This window comes from Oncorhynchus masou, chromosome 24, assembly GCF_036934945.1.
Source record: "Oncorhynchus masou masou isolate Uvic2021 chromosome 24, UVic_Omas_1.1, whole genome shotgun sequence".
In the NCBI taxonomy this organism is placed as follows: Eukaryota; Metazoa; Chordata; class Actinopteri; order Salmoniformes; family Salmonidae; genus Oncorhynchus; species Oncorhynchus masou.
In genome coordinates, this window is record NC_088235.1 from 29628796 (window position 1) to 29652313 (window position 23518).

General features: G+C 44.0%; 1 protein-coding gene across 3 annotated transcripts in view; it reads left to right on the top strand.

The window, feature by feature from the left end:
- The window catches only part of LOC135512029 (C-Jun-amino-terminal kinase-interacting protein 4-like), a 49882-nt gene that overhangs the window by 4323 nt on the left and 22041 nt on the right, over positions 1 to 23518 (top strand). For 2 of the 3 annotated variants that reach the window (XM_064933623.1, XM_064933625.1), the window contains exons 2-4: positions 13507 to 13627; positions 16182 to 16252; positions 17143 to 17225. In XM_064933623.1, coding sequence (XP_064789695.1) covers positions 13507 to 13627; positions 16182 to 16252; positions 17143 to 17225 — 275 coding nt within the window. Of the gene's footprint in view, positions 1 to 13506; positions 13628 to 16181; positions 16253 to 17142; positions 17226 to 20943; positions 21665 to 23518 lie in introns of those variants that run through there. The other variant, XM_064933624.1, reaches the window with a different exon arrangement.

Genomic DNA, 23518 nt, shown 5'->3' on the forward strand with positions numbered 1-23518 from the left:
TAATAAAGCTGACGATCTTAGGTCGAGGATTTCCTTCCAGAACATATTCTGTTGAGAGCATCCTGTCGGACTGTATCACCGTCTGGGACGGTAACTGCACCGCCCGCAATCGCAGGGCTCTCCAGAGGATGGTGCAGTCTGCCCAACGCATCACCGGGGTCAAACTACCAGCCCTCCAGGACACCTGCAGCACCCGATGTCACAGGAATGCCAGAAAGATCATCAAGGACAACAACCACCCGACCAACTGCCTTTTCACCCACGCTACCATCCAGAAGGCAAGGTCAGTACAGGTGCATCAAAGCTGGGAACGAGAGACCGAAAGAAGCCGTTTATCTCAAGGCCATCAGACTGTTAAATAGCCATCACTTGGACCTAAGAGGCTGCTGCCCTATATATATCGACTTGAAATCACTGGCCACTTTAATAATTGGAACACTAGTCACTTTAATAATGTTTACATATTTTACACTACTCATATGTGTATATACTGTATTATATTCTACTGTATTTTAGTCTATGCCGCTTCGACGTTGCTTGTCCAAATATTTATATATTCTTAATTCCTTTACTTTAAACGTGTGTGTACTGTTGGGAAATTGTTAGATATTACTGCACTGTTGGCGCTAGAAACTCAAGCTTTTCAGCTGTTTGAAATTAGGTCATATAAACCTTGCCTTATATATGTTGACAGGTAATATAGTACATCTTCTGTCATTCCCCTTAGGTGGAGCTCCATTTGTATGGTGTAAATTACTGAAGTACAGTAATGTTGTCACAACCATAATATTATGTGTAACCTTGTCATCAGCTGTTGCATCCAGATGACATATCTGCCTAGCTTCAGACTGCTCTCTTATGCTCTATCCTGCTGCAACTGAACAGTTGTTTGTTTGTTCTGCCACCAACGCATTATGCAGTCTACCTACCAGACTACTCTCTTTCTGTCCCCCTGTTGCTCTCTCTCTCCCGGTTCTCTGCCTTTCACCCACTAGGCTATCCATATGTTCTCTATCTATAATCACGCTGTTCTAGAGTGGTTGTATTTCACCCCTCCTAACCCCCCTCTGTGTCGTTGAACTCTCTTTATTCCCATAACTGCTGTTGTGGAAAATTTGATCCAAAGATTAAGGCAAAGACTACTCAATGATATAATAGAATAATATTTAACACAAGCAGCTACAATGGGGAGATCTATCTCTGATTTCACAGGGACTCCAGGAAGAAATGGTTACATGTCCCTTATATAGTGGGAGGTGATAATACAATCATATTGTTTACACAACAGTTATTTGAATAAAAGCAGCTCTTCCAGAACACAATGGCCTTGTGTTAGGGTGCAGACATACCAGGAGTCTATGAAAAGCACAACACAGAACATATCCCTTGAAGTTACAACCGCTCACCCTAAATTCTGCCACCACACAGCCAAAGTGAAAGCTCCTTTCCTCTCCTATAGATGGGTTAATTTACAGGTCAGGTGATCCTTGTTTAGCAGTTGACAGCAGCAATGCTGTATGCTTCACCTGCTCTGAGCATGGTTCAGGAGTCCTCTTTTGTAGTGTTGGTTATGGATTGTGTGTGGTGCTCTGCCCTTCAACTGCATTCACTATTAGTGTTAACTCCGACATTACACCACTTAGACAACATTTGAAGGTCACAGTGTAATGTTCCAAATCTGCGACTTATCTCTCACTTTGTCTTGTCACAGCATTCTCTGCCGTTAGCCACCAATACTGAGAGCTATTGTAGTACACTATGTAGGCCTAGTTTTTATTAGACATGTCATGATTTGCACACTAGGTGGGTCTGGCCAGGGACTGTGTGTGTGTCCCTCCAGTCATTTGCTTTGCACTGCTCTTGACGTTCTCCTCAGAGCTGCAGTTCATTGGCATGTGGAATTACAACAAGAATCGAGATGGTTCGTAAGTAGTTAATAAACGGGGAAATTACATCACAAGCACTTTATAAACAAATAGAAAAAGCATGAGTCCAATGTTAAATTATTTACCAGTGTGATGCCGAGGTGTTTACTTCGAGGTTGAAAACTGTCTGCTTAATTTGCTTTACATACAGGCCTGGCTAACTCAGTTATGTTGTTCGTTAGGCTCTAGAAAACCCATTCACGTTCGCAGGACTGTAAAAATCCAGACACCTGCTAGGCTGTAAGTAGAGACATGATGGTTCTCAGTTAGTGAGCAACACTGCAGATGAACACCCCAGTCACAAGTACTTCTACAACCCATTTAATACTATTGGGACTCAAGCAACAGACAGACCCAAACAGTCTCAGTAAGTCCAGTGTAGCACTGATCTCTCCCAGAGCTGAAACCACAGGAACTCTTTGAGATGGACTGTTACTCTTCACTACAGATGGAGAGAGGAAGAGAGCAGGGCCAGACAGGAAATTCCTGGGAAAACGAGACTTCCTGAGTTCCTCTCTCCGGCCAGGATACTCCTGGGACACATTCCTCCAGGCATCCTGAGGTCATGGACCGGTTCAGGATGATGATATCAGAGGTTTATGTCATTTGTCAGACCCACAGCACACACATGCCTTTTCCACCATATCCTAGTTGTCAGTTCACAGTGGTTATCAGGAGTGACTAAAAAAGCATGTCATTGAATTGGGGCTGGAAAACAGAGGTCGGGCGAGTTTGCACTTACCTGAAGTGAACTTTCCAGGAGCCGTCCTTGTCCTACGAGTCAGTGGATGAGTGTGACGAATAGTTTTACATTTTACTTTTTTTTTTTACCCCCTTTTACTCCTCAATTTCGTGGTATCCAATTATTAGTAGTTAATATCTTGTCTCATCGCTACGCGCTCGGGAGAGACGAAGGTCGAAAGTCATGCGTCCTCCGAAACACAACCCAACCAAGCCGCACTGCTTCTTAACACAGTGCGCATCCAACCCGGAAGCCAGCCGCACCAATGTGTCAGAGGAAACACCGTGCACCTGGCGACCTTGGTTAGCGCGCACTGCGCCCGACCCGCCACGGGAGTCGCTGGTGAGCGATGAGACAAGGATATCCCTACCGGCCAAACCCTCCCTAACCCGGACGATGCTAGGCCAATTGTGCGTCGCCCAACGGACCTCCCAGTCGCGGCCGGCTGCGAACCCAGAGTCTCTGGTGGCACAGCTGCGCTGCGATGCAGTACCCTAGACCACTGCGCCACCTGGGAGGGTACGAATAGGTTTTATAGACGTGTCAAACCCAGGCTCTAGTCCAGCTGTGTCAGTTTCTCACAGGTTTATGGACATGTCAAACCCATGCTCTAGTCCAGCTGTCAGTTTCTCACAGGTTTATAGACATGTCAAACTAGGGCTGGGCGATATGACAAATTATTAGGATATACACTACCATTCAAAGGTTTGGGGTCACTTAGAAGTGTCCTTGTTTTTGAAACTTGTCAGTTTAAAATAACATCAAATTGATCAGAAATACAGGGTAGACAATGTTAATGTTGTAAATGACTATTATAGCTGGAAACGGCAGATAAAATTAAAAAATGAATATCTTCATAGGCATACAGAGTCCCATTATCAGCAACCTTCACTCATGCCTTCCAATGGCATGTTGTGTTAGTGTTAGCTAATCCAAGTATATAATTTTAAAAGGCTAATTGATCATTAGAAAATTGCAAAAGGGTTATGTTAGCACAGCTGAAAACTGTTGTTTTGGTTAAAGAAGCAATCAAACTGGCCGCCTTCAGACTGGTTGAGTATCTGGAGCATCAGCATTTGTGGGCTCGATTACAGACTCAAAATGGCCAGAAACAAAGCAATTTCTTCAGAAACTTGTCAGTCTAATCTTGTTCTGAGAAATGAAGGCTATTCCATGCAAGAAATTGCCAAGAAACTGAAGATCTTGTACAACGCTGTGTACTACTCCCTTCACAGAACAGCACCAACTGGCTCTAACCAGAATAGAAAGAGTGGGTGTCCCCGGTGCACAACTGAGCAAGAGGACAAGTACATTGGTGTGTAGTTTGAGAAACAGACGCCTCACAAGTCCTCAACTGGCAGCTTCATTAAATAGTACCCGCAAAACACCAGTCTCAACGTCAACAGTGAAGAGGCGACTCTGGGATGCTGGCCTTCTAGGCAGAGTTTGTTTCTTTTGCCCATCTTAATTTTTTATTTTTATTGGCAAGTCTGAGATGGCTTTTTCTTTGCAACTCTGCCTAGAAGGCCAGCATCCTGTTGTCGCCTCTTCACTGTTGACGTTGAGACTGGTGTTTAGCAGGTACTATTTAATGATCAACTTGATGTTATTTTAATGGACAAAAAAATTAGCTTTTCTTGCCAAAACAAGGACATTGTGGTGTGTGTGTGTGTGTGTGTGTGTGTATACACACAGTGGGGAGAACAAGTATTTGATACACTGCCGATTTTGCATGTTTTCCTACCTACAAAGCATGTACAAGTCTCATTTTTATCATAGGTACACTTCAACTGTGAGAGATGGAATCTAAAACAAAAATCTAGAAAATCACATTGTATGATTTTTAAGTATTTAATTAGCATTTTATTGCATGACATAAGTATTTGATCACCTACCAACCAGTAAGAATTCCGGCTCTCACAGACCTGTTTAGTTTTTGTTTAAGAAGCTCTCCTGTTCTCCACTCATTACCTGTATTAACTGCACCTGTTTGAACTCGTTACCTGTATAAAAGACACCTGTCCACACACTCAATCAAACAGACTCCAACCTCTCCACAATGGCCAAGACCAGAGAGCTGTGTAAGGACATCAGGGATAAAATTGTAGACCTGCACAAGGCTCGGATGGGCTACAGGACAATAGGCAAGCAGCTTGGTGAGAAGGCAACAACTGTTGGCGCAATTATTAGAAAATGGAAGAAGTTCAAGATGAGGTCAACCGCCCTCGGTCTGGGGCTCCATGCAAGATCTCACCTCGTGGGGCATCAATGATCATGAGGAAGGTGAGGGATCAACCTAGAACTACACGGCACGACCTGGTCAATGACTTGAAGAGAGCTGGGACCACAGTCTCAAAGAAAACCATTAGTAACAAACTACGCCGTCATGGATTAAAATCCTGCAGTGCACGTAAACTACACTACTCATCTCATATGTATATACTGTACTCAATACCATCTACTGCATCTTGCCTATACCGTTCTGTACCATCACTCATTCATATCTTTATGTACATATTCTTTATCACTTTACACTTGTGTGTGTATAAGGAATTGGAATTGTTAGATTACTCGTTGGTTATTACTGCATTGTCGGAACTAGAAGCACAAGCATTTCGCTACACTCACATTAACATCTGCTAACCATGTGTGTGACAAATTTAATTTGCTCAAGCCAGCGCATGTCCAGGCCCATCTGAAGTTTGCCAATGACCATCTGGATGATCCAAAGGAGGAATGGGAGAAGGTCATGTGGTCTGATGAGACAAAAATAGAGCATTTTGGTCTAAATTCCACTCGCCGTGTTTGGAGGAAGAAGAAGGATGAGTCCAACCCCAAGAACACCATCCCAACCGTGAAGCATGGAGGTGGAAACATTATTCTTTGGGGATGCTTTTCTGCAAAAGGGACAGGACGACTGCACCGTATTGAGGGGAGGATGGATGGGGCCATGTATCGCGAGATCTTGGCCAACAACCTCCTTCCCTCAGTAAGAGCATTGAAGATGGGCCATGGCTGGGTCTTCCAGCATGACAACGACCCGAAACACACAGCCAGGGCAACTAAGGAGTGGCTCTGTAAGAAGCATCTCAAGGTCCTGGAGTGGCCTAGCCAGTCTCCAGACCTGAATCCAATAGAATATCTTTGGAGGGAGCTGAGAGTCCATATTTCCCAGCGACAGCCACGAAACCTGAAGGTCTGTATGGTGGAGTGGGCCAAAATCTCTGCTGCAGTGTGTGCAAACCTAGTCAAGAACTACATGAAACATATGATCTCTAATTGCAAACAAAGGTTTCTGTACCAAACATTAAGTTCTGCTTTTCTGATGTATCAAATACTTATGTCATGCAATAAAATGCTAATTAATTACTTCAAAATCATACAATGTGATTTTCTGGATTTTTGTTTTAGATTCCATCTCTCACAGTTGAAGTGTACCTATGATAAAAAATTACAGACCTCTACATGCTTTGTTAGTAGGAAACACTGCCGATTTTGCAGGTTATCAAATACTTGTTCTCCCCACTGTGTGTGTGTGTGTGTGTGTGTGTGTGTTTATATATCACACACACCCGTTCAAAAGTTTGGGGTCACTAAGAAATGTCCTTTTTGAAAGAAAAACACTTTTTTTTGTCCATTAGCACGATATTAATCTAATAATGTTTAAAAGGTGCATATCTGCTTCAGACTCAAGAATGCCTGAACAATCCAAAGGCTTCAGTGTTTCTTATTGTCAGAAGTAGATCTCACAAATAACATTTTAATTCCACATTTAAAAATATGTAAACCCTTAATGCATATCGACTTGCACTATTATATCTTAACTGTTAGCCTAATGGCACATCAGTTTATGTTGGGTTGTTGTCTTATAAGTTGCAAGAAAGACAAGTCTGTCTACGGTCTCTGGCTTTAAAGCTGCCCTATGGCAGGTCACTATGTTGCCATCGGTGCTAAAAACACGCTTTTGAGGTGGATCTTTTTTTTGGGGTGGATCTTCCACCAGTCCCAGTGGATTGGTTTCACTGTCGGCATCTGGAGACTGAAGGTAGCAGCTGAGTCCCTTTTCTACCAGCTGGATTTCAGTAAGACCTGTGGTGGTGGAGCATGGCTTTATGAAAACACTGCCCAGTGACTTTCTCTTTAGCTGGCATTTGTGGTGAAGCAGCAGCAGCAATGTCTCCCTGTGCTGGGCTTGGGTTTTCATGTCCCTCATTGACCATCTCTGAGACAGCTCTTGCTTTTATGTGGCCCATCTTCTCCTCTGATGTAATGTGTTTTCAACCGAGGGTCGACCAACGAGGCTATGTCCAGGAAGTCATCTGTGACTAGGTCATCATATTTCTCATTTGTTTTGATGGTTTGGGTGAGCCCTGTTTCATGACCTTTGTATTGAACAGGTATAGTACTGGCTTCAGGTAAGACACACATAAGACTCACCAGGCGGAGCATCTGTGAATTCTAAGAGTGGGGTCAATGCCTGGTTTATGGACTCAAGAACATCTATATCTGTATAGGTGGGAGCTCAGTGCCGGGTCTTCTTGTCACTGTACAAGACTTGTGAAATGTCTTTCTCCTGCTCCAGTACTCTTTGCACCGTCTTTTGATGTGATCCCCACCTGGTAGGCGACTCTGTCACAAACTTGTGCTGGGGTCGGTTGTGTTCTTTTTGATCAACTGCCAGGTCTCTTCTTTTCCACGAATAGGAAAAGGCACCTACCACTTTCTTGCTCGATGCACCCGTTTGTCTCTACCCACTCTCTGTAAGAGAAATCAATACATTTTAATAAAATGTTAAAATCACAATCATCCCTTTAGTTATGTACAAATGTAATACTTAATCAGTTGATTGGGGGGGGGGGGGGAAGCACATTTAGTTTATTCTATCCAATCACGTCAATATACACAATTGACAAGGTTACTTACCAATGGCCAAGTGCAGACGATGTCCAAAATATTGCAGTCGGGTCCATTTGTTGATTTGAGCGGCCTTCACAATGTTCGCACCACTATCCGTTGTAATGCAGACCTGTCTGTCTTGACTGGGTCCCCAGGATGCGTGAGCGTCAATGAGCCCCTCTGCTATAGCTTCACCCGTGTGCTCATCGGGAAAGTATGATGTTTGAAGGTATTTATTACGAAGATTCCACTCTGTCAATATAGTGGATAGTGAAGCTAATTTAAGGCTCTGATGTGTGACTAGACCACAGATCGGTAGTAGTAGCAATATGCATAAAATCTGTCTTGAGCTGTTCCTCAACCTTTTCCATACACTCGGCGTAGAGTTTAGGCAGTGCGATGTGAGATAAATGTTTGCGGCCAGGGAGCACGTACCTGCGGTCAATTAAATTGATAAACCACTTTAAACCTTCATTTTTGACTGTGTTAATTGGTAGCATGTCTTCAGCAATGCAATGCATACTAGCGTTTGTGATGTCCTTGTGTCTTTTCAATGTTTGCTCATAAGGGTATAAACGCTGTCAGTGTTGACTGCTTCGGGCGAACATCCCGAGATTAGCTGGTGCTTGAGGGGCGTTTATCAATACCGTGGCTCAAACTTTCTGCATGTTACAAGGAGTGATTTTGCTTCAGATGGTGACAAAAGTTTGTCGTATTACCAGACTTGGTAGCCACCTGTCTACGGCATACTTTGCATCGAACATTGCTCTGCTCTTTGTCGGACTTCAAAAAGCGAAACCACTTCCAAATAACTGAGAAAGTTGGACCCTTTTTTATCAATAATGTCTTAGAGGGAAGCAGCTGCTTCTCCATGGCTATTACTGCCACTGTTTTTGCCTAAATCAATCATTTTCGTGGTTAATAGTGGCTACTCCATCACTCGAGGTGCTAAGTGGTTTTTCGTGGCCGTATACCTCTCCACGTGCATATTGTCACTTTTCCGCACTTTCCTGCTACATCACGTAGGTGAAATGGACTGCGGTACCTAATTATTCTATATCGATATTGTCGAAATGAATGTAGACGTTTTTATATGGTTATTGAGGTTAGTAATTACCTCTTGATTTATCGCCCAGCCCTACGTCAAACCCAGGCTCTAGTCCAGCTGTCAGTTTCTGTCACTGTACTGAAACAAACCCCCACAGTCGCTCAGCCCCTACTTTGCTGTAGTAGGCTGACGAGAGCTTGAACAGAGCAGACACTCCCTAAACTATGGGCCTGTTAAAGGCAGGAGCTGTTACTGTCTTGCATCTGTACCCAGGATGAGTAGGAGCAGTCAGGACTGACACACACACCACATACAGAGAGTCAGGACTACCAACATGGCTCTCTGGATTAGACCTACATTTCTGCTGTAAAAAAAAAGGTGCTGTTTCAATTAACCTACTTGTGTAACGACCAGGTATTGAACCCAATTCATCAGTTTTAATTAAGTTAGCCCCGCAGTTGAATTTCACAGCCTAAACCATTCATATTGTTTATTGATTTGGACAATGATCGGGATGTTTGATGTTGAGCCAGTTCTGATTTCATATTATAGTCAATTGGGATTTGAAAAAAATTATAACAGGCTTTGATTGAATACCCCCTGGCTGTTATTGACTTGTTGAAAGTGAAAAGGTTTTTGTGTTCCTGTTCACATGATGTTTGTTCTCATAATGTTGTCTCACTGGAAGTTCACAAACGCTCTGACAGATCGTGCTGTGACCTGCTCCAACCCCAGACACATTAATGCACGCACAATACACACACACACTTGACCCTCAAACCAAGGAACACATTTATAACACAATATTTTAAGTTGATTGCATGTTTAATAAACTCATCTCAAATCTAACTTCGGGATCTTGCCAACCACAGATGCATGACCCTTTTAGTGACTTCCAGATCTGTGATATCTGATCTCCTTTCTGGCAGCGCCATCCTGCTATCCCAGCTGCCCTGTTCTACCCAGGCAGCAACCCAAAGAAGACTCCGTGCACTTAATAAAACTCTCTGTCAATACAATGTTGATACACTGGGGCACTTTGTGTGTGTGAGATGGAGCGTGTGTGTGTGTGTCTGTGTGATAGAGCTGTGTGTGTGTGAGAGAGGGAGAGTTTGTGTGTGTGAAGGGACAAAGGGAGTATTATGCATGGTCAGGAGGAGAGGGGGAAGAGGAGGTAGATGGAGACTAGAGAAACACTTTCTCTGGAGCGTTGTCTTATGAACACCCAACTATGGGTCATATGATTAGCAGCACGGAGAAAGTGTGGTGTGTGTGGTGGTGGTGGGTGGTGTAGTCTCAGGGATTAGGAAGAGGGGGTGAGGTTCTAGGGATTGATGTTGGGTATTATGCTTTTATGACAGTTAAAACCATATGTGACGTGGAGCCTTGTGTTTAGTATTGTTGACTGATCAATTCTCCCTCTTGCTCTTCTCCCAGCCCTCTTTTCCAGTCCAGACCTCATGTAGCCTAATGTTCTTATTAGATTTGCAGTTTTACTTGGAGTTTACTGTGAGGAAGTCTGTCTTTTCTTTACTGCCCTTCAGACCCTCTCTCATACCTTCCCACATCGTTTTCTTAATCCATTTCTCTCTTTCTTGCCCTCTCGTTCTCTCGCTATGCTTATGGTTTGAACAGGGCCTTGAATACACCTGCAGCCAAACGAATGATTTAATGTTCGTAAAAGGCATTCTGAGGAATGCCTTCATCTTCTTTCTGACATAGAAAGTTGCCTTCATGTAGAGAAGAGCCTATTTGTTCCAGTAGGCCTCCGGCAGAGCAGGGGACTCGGGTGAGTCAATCCCGCAGCAGATGACTGCTCATCCCAGCCGATGGGCTCTGGTCGATAAGCCCTGCATCCACACACAGCTCTATGATCACAAGACTCAAGACTGTTTACGTGTGTCGGCAGTGACTGAGAGCAACTTTAGTTCCAGCCTTATGTTATAACACCGGATTCACCTCAATCTAGTGTCAGGTGTGTTGGTGCTGGGCCAGACTCAAAGCCTGCAACACTTCTAATAGGTCTCTAAACTGTCACCGGCTGTTTCAGCTGTTTTACTGTACGCAACCGGGAGACCCATGTGGTGGCACACAATTGGTCCAGTATCGTCCGGGTTAGGGGAGGATTTGGCCGGCTGGGTTGTCCTTGTCCCATCGCGCTCTAGCTACTCCTGTGGCGGGCAGGGTGCAGTGCATGATGACACTGTCGGCAGGTGTACAGTCGTGGCCAAAAATTGAGAATGACACAAATATTCATTTCCACAAAGTTTGCTGCTTCAGTGTCTTTAGATATTTTTGTAAGATGTTACTATGGAATACTGAAGTATAATTACAAGCATTACATAAGTGTCCAATGCTTTTATTGACAATTACATGAAGTTGAGGCAGTCAATATTTGCAGTGTTGACCCTTCTTTTTCAAGACCTCTGCAATCCGCCCTGGCATGCTGTCAATTAACTTCTGGGCCACATCCTAACTGATGGCAGCCCATTCTTGCATATTCAATGCTTGGAGTTTGTCAGAATTTGTGGGTTTTTGTTTGTCCACCCACCTCTTGAGGATTGACCACAAGTTCTCAATGGGATTAAGGTCTGGGGAGTCTTCTGGCCATGGACCCAAAATATCCATGTTTTGTTCCCCGAGCCACTTAGTTATCCCTTTTGTCTTATGGCAAGGTGCTCCATCATGCTGGAAAAGGCATTGTTCATCACCAAACTGTTCCTGGATGGTTGGGAGAAGTTGCTCTCAGTGGATGTGTTGGTACCATTCTTTATTCATGGCTGTGATCTTAGGCAAAATTGTGAGTGAGCCCACTCCCTTGGCTGAGAAGCAACCCCACACATGAATGGTCTCAGGATGTTTTACTGTTGGCATGACACAGGACTGATTGTAGCGCTCACCTTGTCTTCTCTGGACAATATTTTTTTCCGGATGCCCCAAACAATAGGTAAGGGGATTCATCAGAGAAAATTACTTTACCCCAGTCCTCAGCAGTCCAATCGCTGTACCTTTTGCAGAATATCAGTCTGTCCCTGATGTTTTTCCCAGAGAGCAGTGGCTTCTTTGCTGCCCTTCTTGACACCAGGCCATCCCCCAAAAGTCTTCGCCTCACTGTGCATGAAGATGCACTCACACCTGCCTGCTGCCATTCCTGAGCAAGCTCTACTGGTGGTGCACCGATCCCGCAGCTGAATCAACTTTAGGAGACGGTCCTGGCGCTTGCTGGACTTTCTTGGGCGCCTTGAAGCCTTTTTAACAACAATTGAACAGCTCTCCTTGAAGTTATCGATGATCTGATAAATGGTTGATTTAGGTGCAATCTTACTGGCATCAATATCCTTGCCTGTGAAGCCCTTTTTGTGCAAAGCAATGATGACTGCACATGTTTCCTTGCAGGCAACCATGGCTGACAGAGGAAGAACAATGATTCTAAGCACCACCCTCCTTTTGAAGCTTCTTGTCTGTTATTTGAACTCAATCAGCATGACAGAGTGATCTCCAGCCTTGTCCTCGTCAACACTCACACCTGTGTTAACAAGAGAATCACTGACATGATGTCAGCTGGTCCTTTTGTGGTAGTGGAAATGTTTTTGATTAATTCAGTTCATTTGCATGGCAAAGAGGGACTTTGCAATTAATTGCAATTCATCTGATCACTCTTCATACATTCTAGAGTATATGCAAATTGCCATCATACAAATTGAGGCAGCAGACTTTGAAAATGAATATTTGTGTCATTCTCAAAAGTTTTGGCCACGACTGTACAGTGTTTCCTCCAACACATTGGTGCTGCTGGCTTCCGGGTTAAGCGAGCATTGTGTCAACTACCAATTAGATATTGCGAATTTGGGGGGGGGAGGGGTATTAAAAAAAACAACCAAAAGTAGACAGTTGATCAGTATGTGTTGGGAGTGGAGGGGGGTTTATGTCTCGCTAGGTTATGTCATAACTCCTCAGCCTGTTTTTGCTGGCAGCGGCAGAGTTCTCCAGTTAGACAGATTCTCTCGTTCCCATCAACAGAAAAACTACAACAATTGTCGATGTGAAGATACTGGTGCTGAGTTCGAATGGACAACAACAAGAAAGATCAGTGTCCGGCAGTGCAACACACACTCAAGTGGTGTGTGGGCACCAAGGAGCTGGCTCTCTGAACCGGTTGTCTGACATCCACTGAATAGAACTGAAGACCGACTGTCTCTTCATGTTGACCTCAGACCTGATCCACAGACACAAAACAACACACTGAATGCATCTGCAGACAGACACACACAAAACAACACACTGAATGCATCTGCAGACAGACACACACAAAACAACACACTGAATGCATCTGCAGACAGACACACTCAAAACAACACACTGAATGCATCTGCAGACAGACACACACAAAACAACACACTGAATGCATCTGCAGACAGACACACTCAAAACAACACACTGAATGCATCTGCAGACAGACACACACAAAACAACACACTGAATGCATCTGCAGACAGACACACACAAAACAACACACTGAATGCATCTGCAGACAGACACACACAAAACAACACACTGAATGCATCTGCAGACAGACACACTCAAAACAACACACTGAATGCATCTGCAGACAGACACAGACAGACAGGTGGGTTTTGTCTCATTGATCTCACTCCAGATTTGAGTCAGTCCCTAGTCTCTCCCAATTCACTTCTGTGTCTGTCTGTCTCTCTCTCTAAGGATCACAGGTGGTGGCAGAAGGAAACTGACAAACATGATGCATACAGCTAGCAATGTGTCCTGTGTTGGCTAGAGATCAATGACCTTTCTCACAAGTACTTAACACACATGGACACATGCCATTGTGTTACACACAGTGTTATACAGTGTTTTAACAACTCTCTGTCTGTCTGTAGCGGTACATGGTGTTAGAGGACAGTCAGGACATGGAGAAGAAGGACCTTCAGGGTCGACTGGTGATGCTGGAGTCTCACACACGTCAAATGGAGCTCAAGACCAGGAACTACTCGGACCAGAGTGAGTCTTAACAAACACACAAAAGGACAGATTCATACTGTGGTGGTTAATTTCTTTATCAAATGAGGAGAGACCAACTTATCACACAAGTCAGTTATACTTAAACTAAATATTTTATCACTTATTAATAAGGAAGCAGGTCAATACAACACACACACATATATAAGGTGAATCAATTGATTGCTCTACGATAATGATGGCTGGTCGACGAATCACCCTCAAATGATTTGTTGAGAGCCCCGAGACAATAGTAAAAAGGTATTTTTATAGCCAAGATACGCCCCTTTCAACCTACATGACGAACAACAGATGTATAGAATGGGTCACAAGGTTAAGATTTGTATGAAAGTTACTTATAATTCACAGCAGACCGTATCTGCTGTAAAAACAGTTCTCATTGTGTAGACTCCAAGGTCTGGCCCTGGGGTCATCTCTCCCTGGTACCTTATAGAACAGAAACATTAACTCATGCTCTGGAATGCGGTCTCTTTAGGTTTTGTCACCAAAAGACATTGTAAATCTCCTGTCAGTGTTATCTCCCAGAGGCCCGTCCTCAGTAGAACGCACACAGATGAGTGTTCTAACAACCCCTTATTCTTTTGCATAAAACAACCATTTGATGCAATGAAGGTATTATAACAATCTTGTAATTTCCACCATAATACTCAATCAGTTACATAATTGATCAATCAATTATTATCTTTTAGGACTGGAGCTGCGAACCCCTAATCAGTGTCTCTCCTAGGATTATTTTCAGCAGTGGTGGGGGGTTTGTTCAGAGGTGTCTGTAAGTGCAGTCTATAAGGGGGTTGTTTGGAGGTGTCTATAAGGGGGTTGTTTGGACGTGTTTATAAGTGCAGTCTTCAATAGAGACTTTAATTTCATTCTGCATCACACATCAAAGTAAGTTTATTCCGGTTTGCTGAGTTGGTGTTTGACTCTGATCGGGTTAACCAACCACTTTATAGGGAAGTACATGTATTGCTCTCTGCCAACTGACCCTGACTGACTGAGTGTGTGTGTGTGTACACACACACACACACACACACACACACCGCCTGACTTGATATTCACCAACACTCACAGCCAGGTCCACAGTCCTTGTTCTCTCCAATGTTGTCTTTCTCCCCCTTCCCCTGTCACCACCTCTTCCTTTCTTTTATTTCACTTTCTTATTTTAGCCATATCTCTCTCGCTCTCACACACAGGAACTAGATAGGGAGAGGCTGAGCAGTAATACGCATGTGTTGAGTCATTTAGATGTGAGAACACTCATGAGGCCAGCTCATAGTTCAGATTGCTCATCAGGTGTGGGTAGAGTAGATGATGAACAGGACAGATATAGTAGACCGCAAGCCCTAAACACGCTTCCACTTTCCAATACACACACAGCAGGTGAATTTCTGTCTGTTCATTCTCTACTTGGTTCCTCTTTGTCTACCGGTAGTCACTAGTAATGGTAACAAGTAAATCACATAGACAGCAGAGCTAAGTCCTAGGCATTCACTAAACCACCTCTGACGGTCTGAGTTTGAAGCCTGTGTTCTACTGAAGCAAATCCCAGACCTATATCATATTCCACTAAGAGGCAACGACAAAAAACCACAGTCCGCTGTTCGCCGTGCTATCATAGAGAAATGTAGAGGGGGGTAGCAGATTTGATTTAGATAACTTTGTTAGCATTTACTGACAAACACTTCACACTGTGTTGGGAGGGTCATTGTCAATGACCAGATGGTATTCCTGCTTGGGTTAGTGTGTCTGCCTCACCCACTCTGTCTTTGTGAAGGCATTGGTTGAGTTCTTTTTGCATGGCCCGGGTGGGCGGAGTTAGCTCATTTTAGACCATTCCATTGGTCCTTTAATTGAAATCTCCACCCACCCAGGGCACCGGGCCATGCAAATACAAATTCCACCATTATAAGGCTGGGCAGTCATCTGAACACTCATACAGGATATTGTCATGGTGTTTTCACTATAAACAGTCCAAGCCAGCCAAGTTTCCTACAGTGGATTAAGTTACAGAGCTCTGAGCTGTGTGTTAATAGAGTAGAGTTGATTCTAATGTAGGCTAGTGTGTTTGGGTTCCTGCTTGTGCTTTTTTTTATCGTACAGTTTAAACATGGCTTCCGAGTGTGTGATGAATGGTACAACTTTGTGTATGAAACGGCATAGAATTCCTGAAATTTTTCATAGGGAAACGTTTTTACTCATGGCAAGATTATGGCTGCTCAGGGACCCCTAACCCAAAGCTGTGTAAAATATCTCTGCATGAATGTTTGAGTGAGCCAGACAGTGTTGTTACTAGTGCGCTAATGACACCTGGTGGTCATGCATTGCTACTACAACTGACAGCAGTTGGTACTTTATTTGGTTTCTCATCTTGGAAGCCTGTTTTGAGAAGGATATTACTGATGTTCACGGACAGATGTTCCAATATTGCATTCACTTTTAACTAACACAAGGCTTTTCTATGTTCTTTATAACAGTTAGTGTTATTTTGCCTCATTGACCATGTTATGTTTTAACTGAGATCACACGTTCTCTCTTTCAGTCGGTAGAATGGAGGAACGAGAAGCAGAGCTGAAGAAGGAGTACAATGCCCTCCACCAGAGGCACACAGAGGTATGAGGAGGGAAGGGAAGTGTGTTGTAGTGCGTATTGGGACCAGGGTTGGGGTCAATTTCATATCAATTCAGAAATTACAATGACATTCCAATGCTTTTCAGTTAGGAAAATTTGGAATTGGAATTTAGTTTACTTTCAGAATTGACACCATCTGTGATTGGGACTGTTCCATTCTTACCATTGTACTGGGCAAGTAAAAGTCAAGTATTTGTAAGTATATGACATATGTTTGAGACCCAGGTCTGCATCCTATTGTTGAGAGAGACTCCCTACATTAAAATATGTTGCCTCAACTCAGTCTGTCTAAAGTCTGTTTTCCATAATGTATTACAAACACATTGGCCCAGACGCCAAAACAAACCACTCTGGCCTGCATAGAGAACATGACATTTTAAATATGGATGGAAATGCGATTTTAGAAGCTGGCACAGTTGACAGCTGAATACCCCACATGCCAGGAGGCTGTCTGTTCCAGCTGTACATGGTACCCCACATGCCAGGAGGCTGTCTGTTCCAGCTGTACATGGTACCCCACATGCCAGGAGGCTGTCTGTTCCAGCTGTACATGGTACCCCACATGCCAGGAGGCTGACTGTTCCAGCTGTACATGGTACCCCACATGCCAGGAGGCTGTTTGTTCCAGCTGTACATGGTACCCCACATGCCAGGAGGCTGTCTGTTCCAGCTGTACATGGTACCCCACATGCCAGGAGGCTGTCTGTTCCAGCTGTACATGGTACCCCACATGCCAGGAGGCTGACTGTTCCAGCTGTACATGGATGCAAAACCCCATAAGAAACAGTAGCCATCTTCAACAATGTATTCGAATAGGGACACTCCCTACCCACGCTAACCCCCCCCGTCTCCCTGTGGTATGCCCCATGCAGATGATCCACAGTTACATGGAACACTTGGAACGTACCAAACACCAGCAGGAGACACCCTCGGACACAAGCACAAGCAGATCAAGGTAAGGTCATTTACAGCACCAGTCAAAAGTTTGGACACACCTACAAGGGTTTTTCAATATTTTTGCTATTTTCTACATTGTAGAATAATAGTGAAGACATCAAACCTATGTAATAACACATTTGGAATCATTTAGTAAATAAATCAAAATGTATTTTATATTTGAGATTCTTCATAGGAGCCACCCTTTGCCTTGGTGACAACTTTGCACACTCTTGGCATTCTCTCTACCAGCTTCACCTGGAATGCATTTCAATTAACAGATGTGCCTTGTTAAAAGTTTATTTGGAATTTCTTTCCTTAATGCTTTTGAGCCAATCAGTTGTTGTGACAAGGTAGGGGTGGTATGTAGAAGATAGCCCCATTTGGTAAAAGACCAAGTCCGTATTATGGGAAGAACAGCTCAATGAACAGTCCATTACTTTAAGACATGAAGTTCAGTAAATCTGGAAAATGTCAAGAACTTTGAAAGTTTCTTCAAGTGCAGTTGCAAAAACCATCAAGTGCTATGATGAGGACTGCCACAGGAAAGGAAGACCCAGAGTTACTTCTGCTGCAGAAGATAAGTTTGTTAGAGTTAACTGCCCCTCATATTGCAGCCCAAATAAATGCTTCACAGAGTTCAAGTAACAGACACACATCAACATCAACTGTTCAGAGGAGACTGCGTGAATCAGGCCTTCATGGATGAATTGCTGCAAAGAAAACACTACCAAAGGACACCAATAATAAGAAGACTTGCTTGGGCCAAGAAAAATGAGCAATGGACATTAGACCGGTGGAAATCTGTCCTTTGGTCTGATGAGTCCAAATTGGAGATTTTTGGTTCTAACTGCCGTGTCTTTGTGAGACGCAGAGTAGGTGAACCGATGATCTGTGTGGTTTCCACCGTGAAGCATGGAGGAAGAGGTGGGATGGGGTGGGGTGCTTTGCTGGTGACACTGTCTGTGATTTATTTAGAATTGAAGGCACACTTAACCAGCATGGTGACCACAGCATTTTGCAGCGATACGGTATCCCATCTTGTTTGCGCTTAGTAGGACTACCCATTTGTTTTTCAACAGTACAATGACCCAACACACCTCCAGGCTTTAAGGGCTATTTGACCAAGAAGGAGTGGGATGGAGAGCTGCATCAGATGACCTGGCCTCCACAGTCACCCGACCTCAACCCGTTTGGGATGAGTTGGACCGCAGGGGGAAGGAACAGCAGCCAACATGTGCTCAGCATATGTGGGAACTCCTTCAAGACTGTTGGAAAAGCATTCCAGGTGAAGCTGGTCGAGAGAATGCCAAGAGTGTGCAACGCTGTCATCAAGGCAAAGGGTGGCTACTTTGAAGAATCAAAAATATAAACTCGGCAAAAAAAGAAACGTCCCTTTTTCAGGACCCTGTCTTTCAAAGATAATTCGTAACAATCCAAATACCTTCACAGATCTTAATTGTAAAGGGTTTAAAAACTGTTTCAAATGCTTGTTCAATGAACCATAAACAATTAATGAACATACACTTGTGGAATGGTCTTTAAGACACTAACAGTTTACAGACAATTACAGGCAATTAATGTCACAGTTATGAAAACTTAGGACACTAAAGATGCCTTTCTACTGACTCTGAAAAACACCAAAGGAAAGATGCCCAGGGTCCCTGCTCATCTGCGTGATCGTGCCTTAGGCGTGCTGGAAGGAGGCATGAGGACTGCAGATATGGCCAGGGCAATAAATTGCGATCTTCGTACTGTGAGATGCCTAAGACAGTGCTACAGGATGGACAGCTGATCGTCCTCGCGGTGGTAGACCACATGTAACAGCACCTGCACAGGATTGGTACATCCGAACATCACACCTGTGGGACAGGTACAGGATGGTAATAACTGCCCGAGTTACACCAGGAGCGCACAATCAGTGCTCAGCCTGTCCGCAATAGGCTGAGAGAGGCTGGACTGAGGGCTTGTAGGCCTGTTGTAAGGCAGGTCCTCACCAGGCAACAACGTCGCCTATGGGCACAAACCCGCCGTCGCTGGACCAGACAGGACTGGCAGAAAGTGCTCTTCACTGACGAGTCTGGGTTTTGTCTCACCAGGGGTGATGGTCAGATTCACGTTTTATCGTTAAAGGAATGTGCGTTACACCGAGGCCTGTACTCTGGAGCGGGATCAATTTGGAGGTGGAGGGTCCGTCATGGTCTGGGGCGGTGTGTCACCGCATCATCGGACTGAGCTTGTTGTCATTGCAGGCAATCTCAACGCTGTGCTTTACAGGGAAGACATCCTCCTCCCTCATGTAGTACCCTTCCTGCAGGCTCATCCTGACATGACCCCCCAGCATGACATTCCCACCAGCCATACTGCTCGTTCGGTGCGTGATTTGATGTTCTTCCATGGCCAGTGAAGAGCCCAAATCTCAATCCCATTGAGCATGTCTGGGATCTGTTGGATCGGAGGGTGAGGGCCAGGGCCATTTCCGCCCAGAAATGTCCGGGAACTTGCAGGTGCCTTTGTGGAAGAGTGGGGTATAATCTCACAGCAAGAACTGGCAAGTTCTGGTGCAGTCCATGAAGAGGAGATGCACTGCAGTCCTTAATGCAGCTGGTGGCCACACCAGATACTGACTGTTACTTTTGATTTTGAGCCCCCCTTTGTTCAGGGACACATTATTCCATTTATGTTAGTCACATGTCTGTGGAACTTGTTCAGTTTGTCTGTTGTTGAATCTTGTTATGTTCATATTTACACATGTTAAGTTTGCTGAAAATAAATGCAGTTGACAGTGAGAGGACCTTTTTTTTTGCTGAGTTTATTTTGATTTGTTTAACACTTTTTAGTTTTTCTTGATTCCATATGTGTTATTTCCTAGTTTTGATGTTTTCACTATTATGCAATATAGAAAATAGTCAAAATAAAGAAAAACCCTTGAATGAGTAGGTATGTCCAAACTTTTGACTGTTACTGTATACAACTATCAAAATCACTGCGTGTACAGTATCATAAAGCACTGTTTCCCAAATAAACTGCTAGTTTGTGGCCAGTACATCCTGGGTAGCGTGTGTTTTTGTATTTTATTGTTTATTTTATTGTATGGCACATCAAGATTCATTGGCATAGTTGGCTCCTCACCCTGAGAGAGTAAGTTGATGTGAGGTGCTTCATCACTGCAGGCAACACTCCAATGCTTGCTGCTCTCCACAGGCAGTTCAGAACCTGATGTAGGGAAGAAGAGAAGAGAAATGGGAGGAGAGGGCAGGCAAGGGGATGGGAGAGGAGATGGGATGGGGAGAGGGCAAGCGAGGATGGGATAAGCAGGGCAGAGGCAGAGGGCAGGCAAAAGAAGAGAGGATAGGAGGTGATGACATTTTAGTGTATCTGAGTTGAAGGGAGTGGAGGAGGATGAAGAGGAGATTGGGAGATTGAGTGGGACTATTCTGTTGTATATAAACCAGCAAGAAGTTGTCAGTGGTCAGCTGCAGTAATCTCAGTGTGATGATTAGAGGGTTTCAGAGCTGTAGTGTGTTAGTCTGCTGAGCAGGTGTTACATTATGTATTATGTGTGTGGCAGCAAGCCCTCCAGTCTTTCAGTAGTAGCAGGCGCAGCCAGTATCCACAGGTTTGTCCTCCCAGTCTCTCCCTGGCTCAGCCAATCAGCATCGAGCTGGGAGGAGGCATATGTTACTAGCTCTAATGCTGCCTCAGCATCCGAAAGGAAGGGATAAGAGGGGAGGGAGGCGGAGGGGAGAGCGAGAATTCTAGACTGTACAGCGGCAGCAGTGTCGCAGCTTAGCAAAGAAAGGACAAGCAAGAGTATCGTCTGACAGAAAGAGGATACAATACATCAAAAGAGTGGAGAAAGGGAAAACCGCTGTGAAGCCAGTGTCCACTCTCTCTCTCCTCTCTTCTCTCTGATGTCACAGTAGTGTTGAACTGAAGCCGGCATCACTCTACAGTAGCAGTTGCTGCTCTGTCTCTCTCTGCCGCCACCACCACCGCTGCTGCTAATGGAATTGCTGCTGCTGTTGTTTCTGTGGCCGTCGCTTGTTGGCCTGCTGGTCTGAGCTCGCATAGCTCGAGACTGCTCTGCTCTGAACCAGATCTCCTGTACCTGACCATTCTTCTCACTCCAGCAGTCAGCGACAGACCGTGTGTATGTCAGGTGTACTTTGTCGACAGACACCAAGGGGATTATACTTCTTGGCGTTGTGATCCAGGGACAGTGTGTAAAAGCTTCAGAGGCGTGTGTTTTAGCCCCCTTCCCCTGGTCCCAGCAGTGTGGGGCGCTGGGCCATGTTCAGGGAGGGCCATGAGCCCGGGGCGTATACTGTTGTTTGTCTTTGGCTTTGTGGGGGGTGCTGTGGTCATTAACTCTGCCGTGCTGGTCTCTCTGTCTGTCCTGCTGCTGGTGCACTACTCTGTCTCTACTGGCCTCCCTGCCCTGCCACGACCGAACAGGTACTGTACGACCCTGTGTGTGTGTGTGTGTGTGTGAGAGAGAGATCCTACTGTAAGTCGCCTCACTCCTGAAGGTAACTCTGTGAAAGGGATGGGTGTGTTTACCTCCTTCCTGTCCTCTTCTCCATCTCTGCTCTTTCTCTGTTCCTACTCTGTCTTCTCATCTTCTCCTTGTTTCATGCTGTCCATTCTCTGCTGAAATCACCTGTACATTTATCTGCTTGCTTACCCCTCTCACTCCACCTCATCCCTCTTTCCCTTCCTTCTTTACTTCCTGTGGGGTAAAGCCAGTTGCCATTATATTAACATGTGGTTACCATGCTGTGTTTGTGACAGACAGCCAGGCATTATGGTTCTGCAGGCTGAAAGTAGGTCAGGTGAGAGAACCTTCTCAGATAGAATGGATGAGTGTGTCTGAGTATCTACTAACATTACATATTATTTACGTTAATGTATCATTTATTTATACAGTTGATCCCATTTGATAAATAAAACATCTCCTTTACAAGAGGGACCTGTCAAAGCTGTATGCTATTTTTGGTTTTAGGATATTTCTTTGATAGTTGAAAAAATATAGTTGATTTTTAGTTAAGCTTCTCTCCAGTTTGTCCAATGGCAGGCAGTGACGCCTGTCTGTCTCTGTCTCTCCATAGTGGGGTGACGATTGCCTATGGTCTGCTATTAAGTACAGCTGGCTCTTTTTAACATGGAAGCCATTGTTTCTGCCTACGGTACTTTACTGTTAGCTCCTCATTTGATGTGGGTGGGTTAATATTGAGCTCCACTTCCATTGATGTTTAAAGTAGGCTTGGGCGGTGTACCGTGTTCTGGGGTATTTAGAAATACAGTGGGGCAAAAAAGTATTTAGTCAGCCACCAATTGTGCAAGTTCTCCCACTTAAAAAGATGAGAGAGGCCTGTAATTTTCATCATAGGTACACTTCAACGATGACAGACAAAATGAGAAAAAAAATCCAGAAAATCACATTGTAGGATTTTTAATGAATTTATTTGCAAATTATGGTGGAAAATAAGTATTTCTGTGTTTATTATATTATAATTATGTCTATTATTTGATAGAGAAGTCTGACTGAGCTGCGGAAGGCAGCAGCAGGCTCGTAAGCATTAATTCAAACAGCACTTTCCTGCATTTGCCAGCAGCTCTTAGCAATGCTTGAAGCACAGCGCTGTTTATGATTTCAAGCCTATCAACTACCGAGATTAGGCTGGCAATATTATGTGCCTATAAGAACATCCAATAATCAAAGGTATATAAAATACAAATGGTGTTGCGTGAACTATTTCACGCGTCATAATGCCTATAATAATGACAACCTAAAACTTAACTGGGAATATGGAAGACTGATGTTTAAAGGAACCACCAGCTTTCATATGTTCTCATGTTCTGAGCAAGGAACTTAAACGTTAGCTTTTTTACATGGCACATATTGCACTTTTACTTTCTTTTCCTACACAGTTTTTGCGTTATTTAAACCAAATTGAACATGTTACATTATTTTTTTGAGACTAAATTGATTTTATTTATGTATTATATTAAGTTAAAATAAGTGTTCATTGTTCATTCAGTATTGTTGTAGTTGTCATTATTATTTATATTTATATATCGGCAGATTAATCGGTATCAGGTTTTTTTGGTCCTCCAATAATCGGTATTGGCATGGAAAAATCATAATCGGTCAACCTCTAGTAGAAATGAGGTAAATACAGATTTAAGTTCATAGCTCTATGACTCACAAAGTGTAATGAGGAAAAAAATAACCCCATGGAGATGAGACCAGCAATCAACAGTCCATCTCTTCTCCCTTATTCTGTCAATACTGAATATTCCTCCCCC